Raw genomic sequence first — 24,674 nt, 5'->3', positions numbered from 1 at the left:
ATGGATGTAGTGGCACTGCGAACAGATGATTTAAGCAGCACAATCTAAACTGGGTACACACCAGCCTGTCTGAGGCTCTGTACTTTTCTGTAAGGGCGCTGGAGGACCACCATCCCCGCAGGAGAGGGCAAGACAAACAGCTGTAAAAGCTGGAACTGCTGGCTAAAGCAGGGTATGACTATGAAGAAGCTTACCAAGCAATCCAGCTTCAGAGGGTACCAGCAAGTGTTGTGTATGTTCAGAGCACAGATATTTAGGGGTGGACTGATGGGGGGGGGGGAGAGAATCTTATTACCCTACAATTTAGGATGATTTACACTGATTTCCTGGCAATTTACTCTAGAAGAATCCGCCCAGTGATCAACCCTTGATCTGATATGGATAGAGACTAGTACCTCTTCACCCACATCCTGCTGGGAAGTTAACAATGCCAAGAGAAAGTCCTTGCCTACAGACAGCCCCGCAACCTGAAGCAAATACTCACCAACAACCACATACCACACAACAGAACCACTAACCCAGGAACTTATCCTTGCAACAAAGCCCGTTGCCAATTGTGCCCACATATCTATTCAGGGGACACCATCACAGGGCCTAATAACATCAGCCACACTATCAGAGGCTCGTTCACCTGCACATCCACCAATGTGATCTATGCCATCATGTGCCAGCAATGCCCCTCTGCCATGTACATTGGTCAAACTGGACAGTCTCTACGTAAAAGAATAAATGGACACAAATCAGATGTCAAGAATTATAACATTCATAAACCAGTCGGAGAACACTTCAATCTCTCTGGTCACGCAATCACAGACATGAAGGTCGCTATCTTAAAACAAAAAAACTTCAAATCCAGACTCCAGCGAGAAACTGCTGAATTGGAATTCATTTGCAAATTGGATACTATTAATTTAGGCTTAAATAGAGACTGGGAGTGGCTAAGTCATTATGCAAGGTAGCCTGTTTCCTCTTGTTTTTTCCTACCCCCCCCCCCCCCAGATGTTCTGGTTTAACTTGGATTTAAACCTGGAGAATGGTCAGTTTAGATGAGCTATTACCAGCAGGAGAGTGAGTTTGTGTGTGTATGGGGGTGGGGGGGATGTGAGAAAACCTTGATCTATGCAGGAAATAGCCCGACTTGATTATGTAAAGAGTTGTCACTTTGGATGGGCTAGCACCAGCAGGAGAGTGAATTTGTGTGGGGGGGTGGAGGGTGAGAAAACCTGGATTTGTGCTGGAAATGGCCCACCTGTTGATCACTTTAGATAAGCTATTACCAGCAGGACAGTGGGGTGGGAGGAGGTATTGTTTCATGATTTCTGTGTGTATATAAAGTCTGCTGCAGTTTCCACGGTAAACATCTGATGAAGTGAGCTGTAGCTCACGAAAGCTCATGCTCAAATAAATTGGTTAGTCTCTAAGGTGCCACAAGTACTCCTTTTCTTATTATCAACAAACAAAAGCTCAGCTCCAATAGTTAAAACAATAAATAACCACCCAAAATTGCTCATTTGAAGAGCAAGTGGAATTTGCCCTGCCTGGTTATAGCAAAGCCTCCAAGCAGTAGAAAACCACTTTCCTTCCTTTGCTGAATGAATTCACCTGTCTCTTTCTTTGGGTTTGTATTTGATAAATGAGTCTAACATCACCTTTGCTAGTAATCACACAGGTTAACAGGAAGCTACAGAAGTGAATGCCGGAGTCGCCTCTTGCTTTGGGGAGCCTGCTCTCTGCAGCCATAAATCACAGTGAATGGGCTCTGAACTCAGCAAAGAAGGCTGTTTCTCTTCCAGCCCACACCAACTACAAGATGGCAACCGGTGACCTTTGAACCGTTTAAGGGAGACTAATGCTGGGGACAGTCACTTTCCCCCTTTGGTAGCACAATGGACATTTTTGGAAATGTACTTACAATATTGGTTTTTCAGATGTACAGGAAACCCTGCATGCTGGATACTCCTCTATGTCCAAGGCCCACTGCTATGACAGTTACTACTTCTGGGTGTAGAGAAGGCTTTGCTAACACAGGTGGGTAAACTACCCCAGTAAAGGAAACCTACAGGTGTGGACAAAGTCCAACAGAAGCCTACAATCCTGTTCTTCTATCAGGGCACTATTTTGTGGGAATGATCTTGCCACCTTTTCTCACACAAACTCCCTTTCAAGTCATTCTGCTCTCTAACACCTGAATACTATTTATTTCTAAATCAAAAAATGCCAGCTGCCCAGCACTCAGGAGTAGGAGGGGAGGGAGGAGTTTGGGTGAAATCCCAAATGTATGTATAAAAACCACTTGTGACACCCTGCACGAAGACCCAAAGGGACAGGACTTTGGCCAGGGGAATATTAAGGCCCTGAATCAGGAAAGCATCATCGTTCAGGACAGCACTTAGGTACATGCTTAACTTTAAGCATCATTTAAGCTTTAGATTGTGGTGGCCCCCGAAAGCCCTGCTCAGGATCAGGGCGCGGCTGTGCTGGGATCTGTAAGAACACAGGACACAGTCCCTTCCCTGGGGTCAGAGAGAATAAGCCAGCTCCAGTGCTGTCTGGAACTGAGATGGCTACGCCAGGCCTGTACAGGAAATAGAGGGATGCTGATGGAGGGGAGGGGAGGGGAGCAGGGAAAGACGAGGAAGTGGTCAGGAAGCCAGGAGGAAGAGACTGGGTAAGGTAAGGACTGTGGACTTTCCCAGCTGACACAGCTTAAGCTTTATGTTGCTGCTCGGGGAGTGGAGGTTGGGCCAGGTTGAAGACGGCCCAGGTTCTGATTCTCAGTAGGCCAGGGCAGGGAAAACGCCCTGCACGGAATTGTGTGCATCTTAAAGTGACCATGCAGTATTTTCTCTCTTTTCCTGTCCCGCACCCACCACCCCATTCCTGCGGCCTGGAGCCCACACAGCATCATCCCAAGCTGTTTTCACATCTCTACCCAGAAAGGTCCAATAATTTTATCCTGTGTTTAGAAATAAAATCTGACCTGCTTCTGACTCAAGGCATGCATTGGGGGTGAGTGGGCAGGACAGAGGGGGACACGTGGAGGGGCAGGAATGGGGAAGTGGGCAGTGGATGAGAGGCAGACGGACTGGAGGTGAGGGACTGTATGCCACGGAGGTGTGCTACCTACTCTGGGAATGGGAGATTCTCACCTTTGCCCTTTAATATGTGCAAACAGGCAGCAAAAGGTCAAACTGTTATTTTAGGGAAACAGTTAAGATTGGGTGGGGGTGTACATTGGGTGGAGGGAATAGAGTGGCTCTGGGGAACTGGCTGATCATTTCCAGCCGTTTCACCCGAAGGGCTTTCTCTGAGATTGGACGTGTTCGGTAATGCTGCCCTGGGGTGTTCACAGGACTCCACTGAAACACTTGCAACAGTCACTTAAAAAAAAAGAAAAGAAAAGAATAAGGTGGCTGCTGGTTTTCACCCTCACTGTCCCGGCGCTCCTGAGAGCCCAGAGACGAGCGCTCGGTCAGGGCAGGCATACAGTGGAGGGGGGAAAGCGATAAGAAACGTTACAGCTGCAGGCTTACAATGTAGCAGAGATTTTCGGTGTGATTAGATATGAGAATTACCTTCACAACATGCTGCTAGGCACTGCAGGATATATACACACACAAGCATGACTACAGATCTGGATAGTTCTGTTCAATACACTAGTGCTAATACACTGCCTGACGGGTTCAGATACCTTTAGTCCACTGCCTGGTCTCTGATAGCAATCGGCACCAGATACTTCAAATGAAGCTGTCAGGACCCTGCAATAGCAAATGTGGGATAAACTTCCCCTCACATTCGGTCCCTTTCTGATCTCTAATACTTGCAGATTGGGTCAGGCTCTGAAGCATGAAGTGTAACATCCTTCCAAAACGGTTGTTCGCTTTAACTGTAACAATGGATGTTATTGATCTCCAGATAAGCATCCAATCCCTTTCCGAATCTTGTTAAGTTCTTGGTCTCAACAATGCCTTCCACAGTCCGGTTACACACTGTATAAAAAAAGTGCTTTTTACCAGTTCTGAATTCCCCACCTTTTGAAGTCATCAAATCTCTTCTTGTGTTCTGAGACAGGGAGGACAGAAGTTCCCCATCTCCATTCTCTAGACTAGTGGTTCTCAAACTATTGTACTGATGACCCCTTTCACATAGCAAGCCTCTGAGTCCGACCCCCCCCCCCCGTTATAAATTAAACACACTTGTTTATATATTTAACACCATTATAAATGCTGGAGGCAAAGTGGGGTTTGGGGTGGAGGCTGACAGCTCACAACCACCCATGTAATAACCATGCGACCCCCTGAGGGGTCCCGGCCCCCAGTTTGAGAACCCCTGCTCTAGACTGTACACAATTTGACATACTGATGAGTAAAAGACTGCTCTATAAGTGCTGTATGCACAAAAAGCCCCACATGGCGCTTTGGCGAATAGTTCAGAATGCGAGTCAGATGGCCTTCAGGATAACTTAGGAGCTCTCCATCAACCACAGCCAGAGTGAAAGAGAAACAAGTAAGCTGCGTCCAAAGGTGAGAGCTGTCGAAAATGGTTCTGTTTCAAACACTGGTTACACATGGGGGGCTGGTGGTTAAAACCTTTGGAGGTATCGCTGGGTTAGTTAAAGCTCTATGTAATACATTTTGATTACATAAATGGCATGATGGACTATGACTGGAACAGAGAAACATTTAACCAATAGGGAATGGAGAAAGGAGAGAGCGGAAGGTGGCATCTCCAGGGTGATTTATGACGGTATCTTTGGATGATCTGTGGGACAAGCGACAAAAGCAATGCTTCCTGATCCGACAGCTCTCTGGTGCTTTGATTCCTGTCGTGCCTCGGGCTCACAGCAGTTAAAGTTGCACTAAAGCTGCTTTAGGCAAACTACCTGCCAGAATTACACATAGTGGGGCTGGAACAATCACGGAGTGACATGATGGAGGGGTGAAGCATAGTATTTATGGACTTTTGGGGAGGTCCCTTTTCCCTTTCACATCCAAGCCTCTTGCATCTCCACCACGAGAGCAGAACATGAAGACTGAACTGCTTCTGATACTGTGATCCCTTCTACTGTGGAAGCATGGGTTTCTCGGGAATAAACCCTTCTGGCTTGGACATTAACACCTCTAGTTTTTGTTCTGACTCTCTGTCTAGGGCTTGAGAACTTCTCTCTCATTCATGAAGGCCCTGACTCAGCAAACCACTTAAGTATGTGCTTAACAGGGGCAAAGTCCTTCTCTCCTCAACAAAGAACCCAAGCATGTAAGTTAAGCACATTCTTAAGTCCCAGGTTTTCATTTAGGCATGTGCTTACATGCTTTGCTGGATTGGGACCTCAGAAGTTACTTCCAATGTGAAGTCCTATCCAGCGAATGAAAATTAACCTGCTAAATTATCAGCCAATAATCGCTAAAATAAAATCTAATTATCTCTCAACCTTAATCTGTGTAATAAAACAAAAGAGCTCCGAACACTTCCAAGCAGAGTGAAAATGATGAAATTAAAAATCATTCTGCCAGACAGTTTCATTGTCTAGCTTAAAAAAAAAAAAGTTAATTTATGTCTCTTAACTGCAGTACGTTCCAACATTCTCTTGGTCTGACCCCAGCTGTGGAGCGATTTAGAACGAAGCATGGTCTTAAAGAGATGGCAAACACTCTGACTCCGTGTGCTTGTGTTCTGATCTGAAGTGCTTAAATACCCCTTAACCAGACACGTTACCAGTACTGCAAACAGCCCCAGGTGTTCTAGTCTCAAATTCGCTGCTTAATGCACTAAAATACTGATTCGCCAAGTTGGTTTAAGAGGCACACTCTTCTCTCATTATAAGCTGTGACCCTGTAATGAGCCTGAACAGCTTGGCAAGCAAACTGCAAATGAACTCAATTTGAAACACTCTATAGCATAGACTTCCCTACAACCAGCAGAAGCATTGCTTCCTTAGGTCAACTCTCTCATAAAGCAGGAATGTGCTCATTAGAAAACCATACAGACCTTATCTTTAGAAACTTTGTGTGAAAATGAACATGTCCCATCAGTCTTCTTGCATGTGCCACGGAGAAATCTGCCAAAGAACCAGAAGGGGGTTTAGAGACAGATACAGAGTATTACAAACAGTTCACAGAAACATGCTATTTTAAACACAGAGAATACCCCCGGACTCACCATTTCATACTTGTATTAGCCTGAGGCACAGTTCAAGTGAACATTACATAACTGCTCCATACATTTTCTATTAAAGCCCATTTCACATACCAAACCAGTACTTATCTTTCCCCCTAAAAGGGCAAGTGATGCCTCATGAAAGATTTCTAAACAACTCAGTTACTGATCAGTAACCAGGGGGACTGGAGCTACAAACTTCAGATGCAGTATTTGAAACCCTGTGGTTATCAGGAGGATTATTTATACCTTCGCAGTGCCCAAAGGATCCAGTCACACTGGGGCTTCATTGTGCCCGATGCCGAACAGAAACAAAGGAAGGCCTGGTCCCCCGTTCAGGGGTGTTTAAGGTCTGGATTCAAAAGACAGGGTGATCAGATATGAACTCTGGATGAAGATCGGAGCTCAAGATTCTGAAAGCAACCCCCTAAAATATGTGTAGGCATTTAGCGTCTTCTGATTAATCAGTATTTAGACACCACAGCGATAGTGGATTTTTAAATTCAGATAGACACATTCAGGAGTGAAGAGGCATTTTCTTAAAGGAAAATGATTTAAAATGACTTTTTAAAAGAATATCATCATAACATTAACAGTTGGGTAAGAAATGATACTTATCAAAACTGTTCATTTTTCAAACATTTTACAGCAATGGCGCAAGTAAGACGAGCTGGGAACAGTCTTCAGTGTTTCTCGTAATAAAGTAATATCCCTTCCTGGTTACACAGCATCTCAACCTGACGCACCCCACAGAAATTTCCAGATTGCAACCAACACACACAATTCAGCTCAATTCAACGAGGTTTTATTGGCATGACAAGCTCCACAAGTGTTGCCACAGAGAATGACTCCTCCGGTCAGTGGTAAGTAAGATCCACACAAGCACAGTTTGGGGTATGATCCCCTGCATCCATTGGCTATTACTCTCCACTCCTGGTATGTTGCTACAAAAGGGTATGTCAGGAGAAGGCATCCTCTGGAGAGGAACATCGCAGTATTCAGCAGCATTCAAAATTACACTGTTTACAACAGAAATGGATTTCCAGCACAAATCCAGGTTCTCTCACATCCCCCCCACCCCCATACACACACAAACACAAACTCACTCTCCTGCTGACCAGGAAATGGAAATGGCCCACCTTAATTATGCACATTGTAGGGAGAATGGTCACTTTGGATGAGCTATTACCAGCAGGATAGTGAGTTTGTGTGTGTGTGGTTTTTGGGAGGGGGGTGAGGGGGTGAGAGAACCTGGATTTGTGCAGGAAATGGCCCAACTTTATTATCATGCACATTGTGTAAAGAGTTGTCACTTTGGATGGGCTATCACCAGCAGGAGAGTGAATTTGTGTGGGGGGGTGGAGGGTGAGAAAACCTGGATTTGTGCTGGAAATGGCCCACCTGATGATCACTTTAGATAAGCTATTACCAGCTGGACAGTGGGGTGGGAGGAGGTATTTTTTCATATTCTCTGTGTATAAATAAAGTCTGCTGCAGTTTCCACGGTATGCATCCGATGAAGTGAGCTGTAGCTCACGAAAGCTTATGGTCAAATAAATTGGTTAGTCTCTAAGGTGCCACAAGTCCTCCTTTTCTTTTTGCGAATACAGACTAACACGGCTGCTCCTCTGAAACCTGGTTTAAAAAATGTTTCATGTCTTCATTTCAGACAGGCTAGCCCAGCATCCAACACCACTTGGCTCATTTGCTGGCACCCAGAATCGCAGGGCTCCATCCTGCAAGGTGCTGAGTGCCTTAAGAATGTCACAGGGTTGGGCCCCAGGAGGAGGCATGAGGAACGCCGGTCCGCAATATGCTACTTGTCTAATCAGTCATTTGTAAAATCGTTTTTTTCGGTGGAGCGTGTAGGACAATAAGCAAGGCTGGAGTCAGCACCACCACCGGGGGACAGAAGGCAAACCTCTAACGCTAAGCCTTCGCTCTAACCTTAGCAGCAGCAATCTATGGCAGCTTTGGATGTGTGAGCACACAGCTGCAGCAAGGTCTGTCGGTGCTCTTGTGATGAGCAGGGGAGGTCAGCACCGGAAGCAGAAGTGATGTCTGCATGTGGATCATTGACAGAGATGTCCAGGTGGCCTGGAAGGTTGGAAATGTTTCCCGTAGCTTGGTGTTCCCCTGTTCAGAAAGGCCTGGGCCAGTGGATGGGTCCTGAAGCAACTTTAACTGTCTGTTAACTGGGATTAGCTATAAAACAATGTACGACTGCAGCACAGTCTCTTTCCCATCTCAGAGGCATTTTCAGAACAACCCACCTCAAGATTCAGAGTCAAGGAGTGGTTTGTTCAGAGGGCCTAGTCCACAGAGAGGGGTGCTAGGAAATGTGTTTGCGTGTGCAACTTCTCGGTTCCAGGAAAACAGACTGGGCTGAAAGCAGGCTTGTGCAGACGGAGCATGCTGGAGAGGAGGGTGGTTGCAACGGAGTCCAAATATATCTTACTTCTTCACATGCTCCATCAAGGGGAAAACCTAACCTGAGAGGCAGAGAAGCCCATACCTGTTACATGTCAAACCAGAAGCTCTTGCTCCTTAACTGAATTCTAGATACGCTCCCAATGAGAGGTGTTTTATAATCGATCTGCTAAATAATCTTCTTAAAGCCATTGGCATAGAATAAACATGGGAAGGGGGGAAGAAGAGGATAGACTTTTGTAGCTGTACCTGAGGTTTAAAGTGCAGGTTAACAAGTCCTGCAGCTAAAACCCCACACTGCTCTGATGTCCATGTCACCTGTCCAGTTCTCCTAGTGGCGGCATGTACATGTTGAACAGGATTAGTGAAAGAACTTACCCTTGTGGGACTACTCCCCCTGTGGCCTTGGGTAAATCATTTACTCTCTACCTCACTTTCCCCAGCCACCAAACAGAGATAATACTTGGCCTCACAGAGGTGAGAAGAATCAGTGCTTGTTAGTAAGTTCTAAACTTTACTATTGAACTTAAGAGATACAGAACTTCACGCTAGCCAGTGTTCACGTTGATTTAACATTAATGTTGATTCTTAGACAGGCTACACGAGTTACTACTTTGATCTTTTGCCATAGTAAAACAACTTAATTATTAGGGAAATTAGATGAAATTACAAAAGGTGGATGCCAACTGGTTGAAAGACTGTACTCAAACAGTAGTTATCAATGGCTCACTGTTGGGGGGTGAGAGGTAATAGCTAGTGGGATCCTTGTATTATTCAAGATTTTTCTATAATGACTTGGATGATGGAGTGAAGAGTACGCTTATAAAATGTGTGGATGACACCAATCTGGGAGGGTTTTCAAACACTTTGGAGTATAGGGTTAGAATTCAAAACAACCCTGACAAATTATAAAAGTGGTTCGAAATCAACCAGACGAAATTAACTGAAGACAAGTGCAAAGTACTTTGCATTTAGGAAGGAAAAATCAAATGCACAAATATAAAATGGGGAATAACTGGCTAGGCAGTGGTACTAATGAAATAGATCTGGGGGTCATATCAGATCACAACTTGAATGTGAGTCAGCAATGTGAAGCAGTTGTGAAAAAGGTAGTACCATTCTGGGAGGGTTGTGACCCTATGCACCCCTGTATTCATACCCTACACACTATGTTAATAATCTTTGTACAAAACATGCCATGTGAAGCATCATTTGAAAACTAATAGGTCACGGACCATTAACACTCTTGCGTGATGTATGTACTTGGTGCGTATCAAGACTTATGGATATATGCTGGAATTATTACTAATGTGTGTTTAAACCTGGCATGTCAGCGCGGATGGTAATTGTCCTGCTCTACTTGGCCCTGGGGAGGCTTCAGCTACAGTACCGTGTCCAGTTCTGGAAAACACACTTCAAGAAAGGTGTGCACATATCAGAGAGAGTCCAGAGGAGAGCAACAAGAATGAAAAAAGAGGTTAGAAACCCTGACTTAAGGAGGAAAGCTTAAAAACCTGGGCGCGTTTCATCTTGAAAAAAGAAGAGTGAGGCGGGGTCCTGATAACAGTCGTCAAATATGTTAAGGACTGTTCTAAAAAGGAAGGTGATCAGTTGCTCTCCATGTCCACTGAAGGTAGAACAAGACGTAATCGGTTTAATCTGCAGAAAGGGAGATTTAAGTTCGATATTAGGAAAAACTTTTTAACTATAAGGATAATTAAGCTCTGGAACAGGCTTCCATGGGAGGTTGTGGAATCCCCATCAGTGGAGGTTTTTAAGAACAGGTTGGACAAGCACCTGTCAGGGACGGTCTAGGTTTACTTGGCCCTGCCTCAGCACAGGGGGCTGGACTTGATGACCTCTTGAGGTCCCTTCCAACCCAACATTGCTATGATTCTCAGAAATCTGTGCGTTTGTGGTTCCTGTTAAAAAAAACTTACCAAAGAATGTTCTGGCATCCTTTGGGATGAAAGGCAATCTCTGGATTTAAGGCCATCATTACATTTAGTAAAGCAAATCTCTCTCTCTCTCTCTCTCACACACACTCTCTCTCTCTCACACACACACAAGCCACGGTCCAAATAATATTTTACTGGCATGACATGCACTTTGAGGATGTAAAATGCTATGTTAGTTCAAAACATTGCTACTGTTTGGTCTTTTTCAATAAACATGTGACAGAGGCAAGGACTGACTGCAGGTGAGTTCTGTGTCCAACCATATCAAGATGAAGCACAAGTATGCGCTTGCGACGAGAAAAGTTACGTGTCCATGTGCCTACCTGGTGCAGACAGCTACTTTTTCCGGATCATGGATGTAGGGACAGCTTTCCCCACGGTTACATTTGCCAAAGCGGTTGTAGTACATACAATACTCCTTCTTCACTTTCTTCTGCTTGGCCTGACGAATGATGGCTAAACTCCGCTGAACAGCTCGGCTAAATGGAGGGAGAAAACTATTTAGATAATGTTCTTACCTTCAAGGCAGCATCCTTACAACATACTGGGAAGTTTTCTTTCCATCAAACACAAGAGTCTAGGGTAAATGTTTCAAAAGCACCTATGTGACTCAGAAGCCCAATCCAACTTTCAAAAGTTTGATTTAAACATGTAGGAGCCTGTCTCCTTGAATTTCAACGAGCTGCTGGCTCCTAAGGCACTTAGGTGCTTTGAAAATTTTACCCAGAGTTTCTTAAAAAATTGCACTATGAAATCCATGTTACAGGATGCATCTGGGACAGGGGAAGAGCTGACTGCAGCTTTGAAGAACTACAACACATTTTTACAAACACTACATAGCACAGATCACAGCTAGTCATGCTCTGTGCTTATACAACACACAGCATGTCAACAATAATGAAGGTCCCGATTTAGAGGGTATTTCAGCACATGCCTAACTTTCAGCATGAGAGATGTTCCACCAAGTTCTCATTTGCCTAAAATTAGGCACATATTTAAAGGGCCCCAGTGAATTGGGACCTACATGTTCCTTGTAGGAGCACATGGCAACACGAAATATCAATGAACAACTTAGCCCACATTTTGTGACAGTTGGAGCCTGAGAAGACCGAAATATCTAGGAACATGAAAAGCTTTGTTATCCGGCATGTTGGGGGAATGGGGAGGTTAGTCAAAAATTCCAGTTAACTTAAGAGTTATATTTACCAATGGAGGGAAGGGGTTTGGGTGCGGGGGGGGGGGGGGCTCAGGGCTGGGGCATGGGAGGGGGTGTGGGGTGCAGGCTCTGGGAGGGAGTTCGAGTGCAGGAGGGGTTTCAGGGTGCAGGATCTGGGTGGTGCTCACCTGGGGCTGCTCCTCACAAGCTGTGACATGTCCCTGCTGCTCCTAGTGGGAGGCATGGCCAGGCGGCTCTGCACACTGCCTCCGCCCACAGGCACTGCTCCCGCAGCTCCCACTGGCCGTGGTTCCCGGCCAATGGGAGCTGCGGAGCCAGTGCTCAGGATGGGGGCAGCGCACGGAGCCCTCGTCACCATTCCTCCGCCTAGGAGCAGCAGGGACATGTCGCTGCTTCTGGGGAGCCCAGAGAGCCAGGTAGGGAAACTGCTGGCTCTGGGCCAACCAGACTTTTCATGGAGATATCAGAAATGCCGATTTCTAGACAGACGCAACCGAGGTCATGAGGGCATTATGAGGCTAGAACAGGCAATCTCATTCCCTTTACACTTTGCTTTCTGATTGCCAAGGCCGATGGCCTGCAGTTCACTGGCAGCAACAGCCCACGTATTGGCACCCTGATCAACAGGTTCCACCAACACATGCCACATGGCTTGGAAAAGCCACCCAACTCCTTCCTTAGGGAGCTGGAGGGAAAGGCGGGAGCGCAGACATCGACAATGCTAAAGCAAACTGGGCTGCATTCAATAGCCAGCCAGGACATAAGAACGGCCACACTGGGTTAGACCACTGGTCCATCAAGCCCAGTATCCTGTCTTCCAACAGTGGCCAATGCCAGGTGCCCCAGAGGGAATGAACAGAACAGGGAATCATTGAGTGATCCATCCCCTGTAGCCTATTCCCAGCTTCTGGCAAACACAGGCTAGGAACATCATCTCCGCCCATCCTGACTAGCAGTTTATATTCCTTTCTATTTTCCTTACTAGGATTTAACTTCCACTTTTTAAAGGATGCCTTTTTGCCTCTCACTGCTTCTATTACTTTGTTGCTTAGCCACGGTGGCTCTTTTTTGGTTCTCTTACTATGTTTTTTAACTTGGGGTATACATTTAAGTTGAGCCTCTATTATGGTGTCTTTAAAATGTTTCCATGCAGCTTGCAGGGATTTCACTTTGGGCGCTGTACCTTTTAATTTTTGTTTAACGAACCTCCTCATTTTTGTGTAGTTCCCCTTTCTGAAATTAAATGCTACAGTGTTGGGCTGCTATGATGTTTTCCCCACCACAGGGATGTTAAATTTAATTGCATTATGATCACTATTACCAAGCAGTCCAGCTATATTCACCTCTTGGACCTGATCCTGTGCTCCACTCAGGACTAAACCAAGAACTGCCTCTCCTCTTGTGGGTACCAGGACTAGCTACTCCAAGAAGCAGTCATTTAAGGTGTCAAGAAACTTTATCTCTACATCCCATCCTCGGGTGACATGTTCCCAATCAATATGGGGATAGTTGAAATCCCACATTATTATTGAGCTCTTTATTTTAATAGCCCCTCTAATCTCCCTGAGCATTTCACAATCACTATCACCATCCTGGTCAGTTGGTTGGTAATATATCCCTACTGCTATATTCTGACTATATGATGACTATTGAAATATTCAAGACAGAGATACAGCTGTCCCATGAGAACACCCAACCTGGACCTAGAGGAAAGTCATTGTGAAAGGGGTTATTCAGAGGGGGTGGACATGTAACTTTGCATTCTGTGCCCAGGACAGGAGTTGGGTCTCAGCACAGGACACTGCCACTAGAAAACATGCAAGCTTCCAAAATAGAAACCATGTAATTTTGTCTCATTTATTGCAACCTCATAGCAGACGGCAGGAGAAAACCAGCAGCTTAGCAATCAGAAGCCCCATCGACTAAATGGCCAGTTAAACAGCTGGATATCAGGCTTCTTGCACCAATATGTGCATACATCACGGGCACCCTTGCCATTCTTTCTTGAGAGTACAGACCTGGCAATGTATCGGCTTGTAGCTGATCTGTGCAGAGAGCTGGGAGGAGAATAACCGAGGCCGCTGGCTGTACAATCCAACCTTGCTGTTCAGAGAGAGAAAGAAACACAGACATACTCATTACAATTCACTCAGAGCCAAGAATTTCGCTGGAATTCACGAGACACTCAATATCTTATTGATTAACATACAGGAGGTGGCATGTAAAGTTCACACAGGGGTGAATACGCTCTTTGTGGGCTTGGATGCTCTGGTGCCTCAGGAGATTCTACAGCAAGAAAGAAGGAAACAAGGAACCTGGGAGAGGGCTGGGTTGGCACTGGAGCAAAAACACTCTGTACCTTCAGCTTCGTGCGAAGGAGCATTGCAAAATCTTCCTCTGAGGAGGGGTAGGGTATCAAATCGACTCATAAAGGAGACACAGCCCTGATCTAGTAAGCCCTCCTTGCCTGCGTAAGACTGTGTAAGGGGCACCAGCACCTGAGGGCCCCACTATGGCAGCTCCATGATTAACTACCCAGGTAAATCCAAGCAAGTGACCTAACCCCACACACGGCCCTGAGTGTGTGAGCAAGACCCAGGCAGCCAAGTGCCTGAGAGTCAGAATGCCTGGTGCTGCTTCAGAACCCTCCAAATCCCTGTTGTAGCAGCCGGGGGGATGCCCCGCGCTCTCTCATGTTCAGACTGACTGACTCATGTACGTGTACACACATAATTAAATTGCCCGTAACTGGCATATGAAAGCGGGAATTAAAATCAAATTAAAAAAGGCCTGTATCTTGGAGTTCCAGGTGGTAAGAGTGCAGCTCAGTCACTCACCTGCCAGCCCAAGTGTGTTCCCGAGTGAGCGAGTGGGATCTGATAGCGTGTCAATGAGCTCTCCCTTCGCTCGAGCTGTCACTCGGCCCGCCGGTGACGGCACAGCCCCATCTGTTCTGTGTGCAAATCAAATGCTGGTGCAGTCGCAATCCAGGAGCGGGTGTCACATGCCTGTCTATCAGAGGCATCAAACATCCCAGCCACGGGGCGAAAACGAAAGCAGTCAGTCACTGCAAACATCTGGCCGGCTAACAGACTGATACAATTTGCCGACAACTGGATTTGGTTTTGCCGCAACCTAACAGAACATGAACCGGACGCTTAAGTTGCAGCTGCATATATTTAGCATCTTTTCTTTCTATCTTTCTTTTTTAAAAAAAAAACAACAAAAAAAAAACTTTACTTTCTGCTCATTTCCCCCTTCCCTCTTCCGCAGAGCCTGCCTCGCTGTGGGAGTTTTGACAAGAACAGCCAGGCACCTTTTCAAATAGTTTTCAGTGTTAAAAAATGCACATAAACTAACTTGCTTGAAAAGAGGCACTAAAACCAAAACATGTTGCAGTGCAAAGGTGCTAAAAAGTTCGAGCAAATCTGTACTGAACCTAAAGAGCAGAAGGTGTTTAGCATTTTGCAGAACCTTCACTTCTCAGGGAATGGAAAAAAAATACATGTTTAACTAAAAATGAATAAATAAATAAAACGCCTTCTGAACGTTTCTAGCTTAATAGGGATCCCTGCGCGAGGCTCCTAAATGCCTGCACATGGCACAAACACTCGCATGGAGCTGACCCTACATAATGAACAGTACTTTATTCCCTGCCACAGCAATGCAGTCCCTGGAGAAGGGACACTTATAGCAGAATAAATACAGCTCACATATTCCTTTTGAAGTTACTTGTACATTTCAGTGAGAGCAGTACTTGGAATCTGCCATGGGTATGTCTACACTGCCATTAAAAACCCACCGCTGGCCTGTGCCAGCTGACTCCAGCTTGGGGGCTGTTTAATTGTGGTAGGTCTGGGAGCCTCGCACCTCACTGGGTCCTAGAGCCTGTGCTCCAGCCCAAGCCTGGACATCTACACCGCTATTTAACAGCCCCTTAGCCTGAGCCTTGAGAACCTGAGGCAGCTGGCACAGGCCTGTCACAGATGTCTAATTGCAGTGTTGACATATCCTAAGATTAGGGCCATGAATTCAGCAAAGCACTGAACAACTGCTTACTTGTACACCGACGTTTAAATGCTTTGCTGAAGGAGGATGGACTTTAAGAGCATGCTGGAGTGCTTTGCTGAATCGGTGGCTAGAGCTCGTGCTGTATCTTAGGGTACTCCTACACTGCCACGGAAGGCGCAACTGCAGTGACAGTGTGTTACCCATGTTAGATTTAATCTAGCTAGCGTGAAGACATGGTGGCATGGACCCCAGGGAGGGCTAGCTGCCCAACTATGTATCCAGAGTCCCTGGCACTTGTACTACTGCCGTTACCTCCGCCAACTAGATTAAAGCTATATTTTAAAGCCTCTATCGTTACACCTTCAATTGCAGTGAAGGCCTACCCTCGGTTCCAAATGCAGTAGGGGTGTAACAAGGAGAAACCGCATTTTTAAGAGGAACAATCTCTTGATTTCATGAGCCCCGTTTGCAGAAAGGATCTTTAACAATGACTATGGTTTTGGTGATAGTTTCATAGAATCGCAGAAGTCAGAGGTGGAAAAGATTAGCCAGTGCATCTATCTGCTCAGACAGCAGATGTCAGCACAGACAATTCCCTATCACATGCTCCAGTGTTTTGTATTGTGGTTGTTTGTCTCTCCTCTCCAAGAGTGGTCAGTAGCCCACTTACAGCTTTCATTTTTCTTTCCCTTTTCCTCACGCGCACAATACTATCTGCTTATGAAGTGTTATTGCTCTGCACTTCTATAGCCCCTTTGATCCAGCCATCACAAGGGCTTTGTGGCCTCAAACTAGGAAACATTATCATCCCTATTTACAAAAGGGGAAAACTGAGGTGCAAAGAGGGGTTAAATATCTTGCCTCAAGGTTACACAGCGAGTCAACAGGAGAGCTAGGAATAAAACTCAGGAGTCCTGCCTTCCAGACCCTGAATCTAACCATCCAAATCAGGTCTGTCCAACTGGTCTGATTCCACCAAGGCCACACGCCGAGCCCCAGCCCCAGATTGGGAAAAGCAGACCATCTGCAACCAGCAAACACTGTGATGCTTCCAGCAACCAGGCAAGCATTTGACTCGACAAACCTGATGCTGGGGGAAACACAGTGGCCAGCTCTGAAAGGATCATTCTGATATGCAACTACAGTCCAGTGCTGACATGTAGCAGCTGTGGATGCAAGCATCTCTTAGCAGGGAGAAAAGGAGTACTTGTGGCACCTTAGAGACTAACCAATTTATTTGAGCATAAGCTTTCGTGAGCTACAGCTCACTTCATCGGATGCATACTGTGGAAAGTTTTCAGAGTAACAGCCGTGTTAGTCTGTATTCGCAAAAAGAAAAGGAGGACTTGTGGCACCTAAGAGACTAACCAATTCTTTTACGTAAAAGAATAAATGGACACAAATCAGATATCAAGAATTATAACATTTATAAACCAGTCGAAGAACACTTCAATCTCTCTGGTCACGCGATTACAGACATGAAAGTTGCGATATTACAACAAAAAAACTTCAAAACCAGACTCCAGCGAAAGACTGCTGAATTGGAATTCATTTGCAAATTGGATACAATTAACTTAGGCTTGAATAGAGACTGGGAGTGGCTAAATCATTATGCAAGGTAACCTATTTCCCCTTGTTCCCCCCCCCCCCCCGACGTTCTTGTTAAACCCTGGATTTGTGCTGGAAATGGCCCACCTTGATTATCATACACATTGTAAGGAGAGTGGTCACTTTAGATAAGCTATTACCAACAGGAGAGTGGGTTTGTGGGGGGGGGGGGGCGCGGGGGGGAGAAAACCTGGTTTTGTGCTGGAAATGGCCCAGAGTGATCACTTTAGATAAGCTATTACCAACAGGAGAGTGGGGTGGGGGGAGGTATTTTTTCATGCTTTGTGTGTATAAAAAGATCTTCTACACTTTCCACAGTATGCATCCGATGAAGTGAGCTGTAGCTCACGAAAGCTCATGCTCAAATAAATTGGTTAGTCTCTAAGGTGCCACAAGTACTCCTTTTCTTTTTGCGAATATAGACTAACACGGCTGTTACTCTGAAACCACACATAGAATAGCCACTTGAATGTTCCTCACCAATAATAAAGAATACAGGGCACTTATAGAATGCCTTTCATACAAGAACCTCAAAACATCCTCAGAGTGGGTATTGATTTATGACCTCATTTTATAGGTAGGGATACTGGGGTACACGGAGATGAGGTGAACGGCCATAGGGACACAGTTGGGACTAGAACGTAAGTTTCATGATCTACCATTAGAGTCACACATTTTAAAGCCAGAATCTAGTCCATTGGTTCTCCACCTGTGGCCCGCGGTCCACTTGTGGCCCAATCAGCCCACAGCTGCAGCGGCCCATTTGACCTCCTCGTGGCCACACATGTAGTATATATATTGTGTGGATGTGGCCCACATAATCCACAGAGAGTGGCATATGCAGCCGGTTGAGAACCACTGCTTTAGTCTGACCTCCTGCATAACACAGGCCAGAGAACGTCACCCAGTGATTCCTGCATGCAGCCAAATAAGTTATAGACTCATAGAATATCAGGGTCAGAAGGGACCTCAGGAGGTCATCTAGTCCAACCCCCTGCTCAAAGCAGGACCAATCCCCAATTTTTGCCTCAGATCCCTAAATGGCCCCCTCAAGGATTGAACTCATGACCCTGGGTTTAGCAGGCCAATGCTCAAACCACTGAGCCATCCCTCCCCCTGGTTGAGCTGGAGCAGATATTTTCAAAAGACACCCGATCTGGATTTAAAGACTGCAAGTCATGGAAAATCTACCCCATTCTTTGAGAAGCTGAACCAATGGTTCTTGACCTTGACTGTTAAATTACCTCCCGTTTAAATTTGTCTAATTTCGTCTTCCAGCGACATGCTCTTGTGATGTCTGGTAGACATCAGCTCCCTCCTCCCTGCATAGGTGCTAACAGTCTGGGATCAAGAGTCACCTAGTAACCTTCTCTTCAATCAGCTAAGCAGATTGTGCTCCTGAGGCCTGCTCTTCAGATCTTGAAGGATTTTTTGTAGCTCTTCCCTGAGCCCTCTCCAGTTTTTCAACATCCTTTTTAAAGTGTGGACACCAGAACTGGACAAAGTGGTCTCTCGAATGCTGCATAAAATGCCTCTTTTTGAGTCTCATCAGTAATCGCATGCAAATGTAGACTGTCAGTTGCATATGCATTTCTGTGCTTGCAAACCAGCTTGCTGTTTGAAGTAATTGGACCCACCAAGTCTTCGCCAAGAGTTATGAAAAGATAGAGCTAACGATTTCCATGTCGTTGATTTTAAATGTCTATATGCAAAAAATCTATCTATCTATGGACTAATCTATTTACACGACTTTTGTACTCTTCTAACATGCGGTCTGGCAAGGAGCCACACCAGTATATGGACATTTACAACTGTCAAGAGACTAAGGATTAAGAATGTGCTACGATGCATGAAGAATGCATATTTTCCCTTAAGGGATTTTATGACAAATAACTAACACCCTAACCACAGAGTTACAGCAACCCAGAGGCATTCTTGTCGACTGCAAAAGTTAGAAAACCGTGGGCTGGAATTTTTAACTGACCGAACAAAAAATCAACAGACCGACAGCTGGAACAGAAATCGCTTCACAGCGCTACTTGTGTTTTAGAAAGCTGCCTAATTATTTACCCAAACTGGACCTGCTCTGAAAACTATTTTAAAACTGCCTCAATATTTACACACTTGGAAACGGTCCATTGCTTACTTAATAATCTTGGTTAAAAAAACTGCATCGTTATGTATTAGCCTTTTAACATTATCAGTTTGGAAGTGGGTTCAATACATTGGGCTTTTAGCCAGGACAAATGTTTTCAATCTCAATTTTTTGATGGGTTTCCCTGGTGCAAAAAGAATTTTAAAACACATGCAACATATTTTGCAAATCTTTAAAAAAAAAAAAAAAAAAAAGGTCACGTCAGGGATACAATCTGTGGCCACAATCCTGCAAGTGGATCCATCTAGACAACAACACTGGCCCAGATTCTCAAATGTGATTAATGACTTTAGAGCTCAGTTTATCACAGAATCACTGAAATGCTGGGTTGGAAGGGACCTCAAGAGGTCATCTAGTCCAGTGGTTCTCAACCAGAGGCCCAGGTGCCCCTAGGGGGCCGCAAGCAGGTTTCAAGTGGTCCACCAAGCAGGACCACCGTTCGACTCGCTGGGGCCCAGGGCAGAAAGCCAAAGCCCCACTGCATGGGGCTGAAGTCTGGGGCCCTGAGCCCTGCCACCTGGGGCTGTAGCAGAAGCCTGAACAACTTAGACTTGTGGCGCCCCTGTGGCGTGGGGCACTGGGCAATTGACCTGCTTGCTACCCCCTAACCCCGGCCCTGGCTTTTATATGCAGAAAACCAGTTGTTGTGGCACAGGTGGGCCGTGGAGTTTTGAGGCATGTTGGGGGTGTCTCAGAAAGAAAAAGGTTGAAAACCCCTGATCTAGTCCACCCCCTCGTGCCGAGGGAGGATTAAGAATACCTAGGTCACTCCTGGCAGGTGTCTGTCTACGCAACTGTAAAGGGGCCTGACAAATCCTGAGCACCTGCCCCCTGGAAATCAAGCCCTTTATAGGTGTCTCAAGTCAGTCGACCAAAAAGTGAAGCAGTTAAAAAAAAAATCACAAAGTTTGGGCTGCTAATATTTAGTATTTACATTACACTTTTCATCTTCAAAGCACTTCCGTTATTAATGGACACTACCAACACTGCTGCAAGGGATAGATTATGCCTATTTTGCAGAAGGGGAAACTGAGGGAGAAAGGTTAAGAACCTTGTCTAAGGCCACAGGGGGAGGCAGCGCAAGACCAAAAATTAGAACTCAGCAGTTCCTGGCTCCCAAAGCCTTGTTCAGAAAGGGTGCCCCAGGTAAGCCAGAGTCACTGCATGCTGCAGTGCATACACAGAACAGGCCCATCCACTGCACCACACATTCCAGCCGCTCGGATGGCATCAACACAGCAGGTGCAAGGAGCAGGGGCCGGGTTAATTTAGTAAACAGTGGTAATGACTCAAGTCGTTACTTTCTTGATTCTTCTCACTGCTCTTGCTAAAAGAACCTGCTAATGCTGGTGATCACAGTGCAAACGATTACACAAAGCTCGCCCTCACCTACTCAGATGTCTCTGAAAGATTCTGAAGTCATAAACCCTCCTCACTGTTGGGGGTGGAGGTTTGAAGAAACCCAAAGGCAGCTTAGTGCTGATGGTCAGAGCATGACAGAAACAGGGTAGAGACTGGACTACATCTGACATGTCTCCTTCCCATCCAAAGTATTGTGTGTGTGATGAAATCAGAGTTGGCCTTGCAAAATTTCTGCACACTGAGCTGTATTAGAACCAGAGATGGGAAACAGGTTCCTTCAAGTTTTAGGAACACAAAGCTGTGGTGATGGGTTTAGATCCTGTGAAAAGACTTGGGCTCCCAGGTGTAATTATTTATACAAATTAATAAATAAAGAAGAAGAAGAAGATCAGATTCTGATTTGGGCCTCTCTCTAAATGACATGTGTCTCTCAGCAAGTTGGGAGCCATGAGCTGATTCAACAATTGGTCTAACTTCAAATCCAGGAGTAAATACTGCTCTTGGATCTGCATGGCAAGTCATGCATGCCAGATTCTGCTTCCCCCATAACCTGCAACTCTCCTGATGTACCAATATAAATAGGTTTCAGAGTAGCCGCCGTGTTAGTCTGTATCCGTAAAAAGAAAAGGAGGACTTGTGGCACCTTAGAGACTAACAAATTTATTTGTGCATAAGTTTTCATGAGCTACAGCTTACTTCATCAGATGCATGCAGTGGAAAATGTTAAGGAGTTTTTAACTGATTACACACAGCACAGCAGCAGTGGGCTTGATATTTTATATCTTGCATAAGGGGCTACTGTTTTTCTTTTTCTTTTTTTTAAATTAATGATTTTGTCCACCTGAGGCACATCATCTGTAAGAAAATACACAGCCCATGTAAAGAGGCTGTTCCTCTTAATACATCATCTGTACCTGACACTGCCTGCTCTGGCAGTTCTCAGCGTTATCAAGCAAGTGCGCTGAAAAGTGATTGTTGTACCTAACCCAGCTGCGAGACTCTGCGCGTCTCTCCGGAGGGAACAGGAGCTGTCATGTTCATTAAATGCATGATTACAGCTATGATTAATAGCGGGGTCGAGAGCCTAACTACTTTTCTTTCAATCCTTTGAATGAATCATCAGCCAAACTGCACAGTAGCCTTGTCCTATCAATCCAGCTACTCAAGGATTTTCTACACGGTCCATCACAAAGCATCTTTCTCTGAACTTTTTGGTAATTTTTTTAAATGGACAAAAAAGCCTGGATTTATCCCTGCTTAAGCTGTTCTGCAACCACAAAACGTATTTACAACCAGTGGGCTCCAAGGCAGTGTTTCTCCTCCAACACCATCACATCAAGGCCAACCTTTGCCCTTAAGGTCATCACAGCAACTGGGACACAAATAAAGCTGATCAACAATCAGGAGATCCTTCATCTACTACCCTCATCTCCATATCCCCTAGTAGGGACACTTGATAATTTCACGAATAGCCACTTGAGTGCTGTCTGGGAGAAAATGTTCAGTGTCTTACAAAATGTGTTGGCTAGAGAGCTGCATGCAGCACCTTCTGAGGGGCTGATCTGAGACTGTGGAATTAACTCCCCCAGGAACTAAAGGACCATCACAAACCTCACCACACCAAGCCCCAAAACAAGACACTCCACTGCACATGCGGCTTCTCCTGGGGCAAGACTAAGAGAACAAAAAACACGTGACAGATAGGTTGTCACACTGCTACACTACTGGAAGGCACTCAGATCCTACGGTGGTGAGTGCAGTATAGCAACCAATATCGAATAGATCAGAATAGATGGAAGGTCAATTAACATGTCGCTTCAGGAGTCCGGGGCAATCAATAGATTAAAAATGGGGGAGGTATTTAGATGTCATCTTAATGTTTTTATGATTCATATATGATCTTTGAAAGTGATTCATATATTATATATACATAAATTAGATGCAAACTGAATATTTTCCTTTGCACCAATATTAGCTGTAATTATTGCATGGTGTTAGCTTGGTTAATTATCAGTCCAGTTGTTCAGGAAGGAAAGAATGCCAGCATCTAAGATGTGAAGGACACTTTGTATACACAAATGCTTTATATACAGGGAAATCAGATTTTCCATAGAAAAAGCTTGAGAGAGAGGAGCAGATGGAGGACTTACTGAGTCAGGGATGCCCAGCACTGGAGGCGGGTACCATATAAAGTTAGGTTTCAGAGTAACAGCCGTGTTAGTCTGTATTCGCAAAAAGAAAAGGAGGACTTGTGGCACCTTAGAGACTAACCAATTTATTTGAGCATGAGCTTTCGTGAGCTACAGCTCACTTCATCGGATGCATACGGTGGAAACTGCAGAAGACATTATATACACAGAGACCATGAAACAATACCTCCTCCCACCCCACTCTCCTGCTGGTAATAGCTTATCTAAAGTGACCACTCTCCTTACAATGTGTATGAAAATCAAGGTGGGCCATTTCCAGCATAAATCCAAGTTTAACCAGAACATCGGGGGGGGGGGGGAGGAGGGGAGGGGAGGGGAGGAAAAAACAAGGGGAAATAGGCTACCTTGCATAATGACTTAGCCACTCCCAGTCTCTATTCAAGCCTAAATTAATAGTATCCAATTTGCAAATGAATTCCAAAGTTAACATTCCCATGTACAAAAGAAGATTGGCAGGAGCACTTTGAGAAAGCACAGCTGGTCGCCACATTTAGTTGCGGCAGAGATCAAGGAGTGAATGGGCCACAGACGGAACTCAGCTCTCAGCTCTGGAGGCAGAATGCTCCAGATCAGAGTGGAGGCAGGGTGGCCAGAGTAAGGGCCCCACCATGCCTGTTCTGTGGATACAGGACTTTGGTGCCCAGGGCTGTTGCTTTCTCCTACAATGTTTCACCAGCACAAAATCCATTTTATTTGTTTAAATCCCCAAAAAGAAAGTGAAATTAACGTACCAGGAGCAATTAGCACTCCGCACAGGTAATCACAGCTGACGGATGCTCCCTCTGATGGGCTTCTCCCTGGATTACCTTAATGGGTTTTTCCAAGGCTTCCATTATTTTGCCTACTTCTAAAGGGAAAGGGCTTTTGATGAAGCTCCCACCAAACAGCACAGCTTTCATCCATTCCCCGTATGGCACTTCTGCACCATTAAACGCAATTTGTTCTGCTAAACCTGTTTAATGCATGACCTTGGCACCCAGGAAGAGTATTCTTTTAACCACAATGATTCCTTTAATAGGTCACATTATCATTGTGCTTTCTCTTCTACTGCACAGGCAGCCCTACTTCTCGTGCAGTGAACGAATCATTGCAGAGTGCTCTGGCTTTATTGCTGAACAAAAAGTTTTTAGGTTGGTGCCGAGGAAATTTATTTCTTTAATTATTATTCATTTAAGTGGGTTCCACCATTTCAGATAATCAGCACTAGCAGCTGCTGAGGTAATTTATTTTACTCACCAGACAGCGAGAAGCCTCATTCCCTACAAGGTAATGACAAAACAAGGTAGAAGGTACTATTAAAGCCAAGCAGCCACACTTTCCTCCTTGCTGACCTAAGTGAGCTGCAGACAGAGTCGTAAGAGGAGCATGAATGTCCTTGATACGAACTACATCCCAGAGCATTTTGTTATTACGGAAACACACCTGAGATTAAGTTAATAAAAAACACTTGTTTGTTTCTAGGTTATTAATATTATGGCTCTGGAAATCTCTGCAAGGAACCCCCAAACCACCCAAAATGCTCAGGATTTCATGGCAAACTCCAAATTGGGCCACATGCAGCCATTAGATTATTATTTATGAGGCACTACAAAATTGCATGTGCTTTA

At 45.2% G+C, this 24,674-nt stretch overlaps 1 protein-coding gene across 5 annotated transcripts in view; it reads right to left on the bottom strand.

The window, feature by feature from the left end:
* The window catches only part of ZC3H3 (zinc finger CCCH-type containing 3), a 353,067-nt gene that overhangs the window by 107,241 nt on the left and 221,152 nt on the right, over positions 1-24,674 (bottom strand). For 4 of the 5 annotated variants that reach the window (XR_013635280.1, XM_078851405.1, XM_078851403.1 and 1 more), the window contains 3 exons: positions 13,740-13,824; positions 10,868-11,023; positions 5,989-6,058 (listed from right to left, as the gene is read on the bottom strand). Coding sequence is in view for 4 of the 5 variants with exons in the window: in XM_078851405.1 (XP_078707531.1) it covers positions 5,989-6,058; positions 10,868-11,023; positions 13,740-13,824 (311 nt within the window). In the remaining variant the exon portion in view is untranslated. Of the gene's footprint in view, positions 1-3,636; positions 3,990-5,988; positions 6,059-10,867; positions 11,024-13,739; positions 13,825-24,674 lie in introns of those variants that run through there. The other variant, XM_078851406.1, reaches the window with a different exon arrangement.

The sequence above is a fragment of the Lepidochelys kempii genome, chromosome 2 (genome assembly GCF_965140285.1).
Source record: "Lepidochelys kempii isolate rLepKem1 chromosome 2, rLepKem1.hap1, whole genome shotgun sequence".
In the NCBI taxonomy this organism is placed as follows: Eukaryota; Metazoa; Chordata; order Testudines; family Cheloniidae; genus Lepidochelys; species Lepidochelys kempii.
This window is presented reverse-complemented; position numbering and strand designations above follow the sequence as displayed.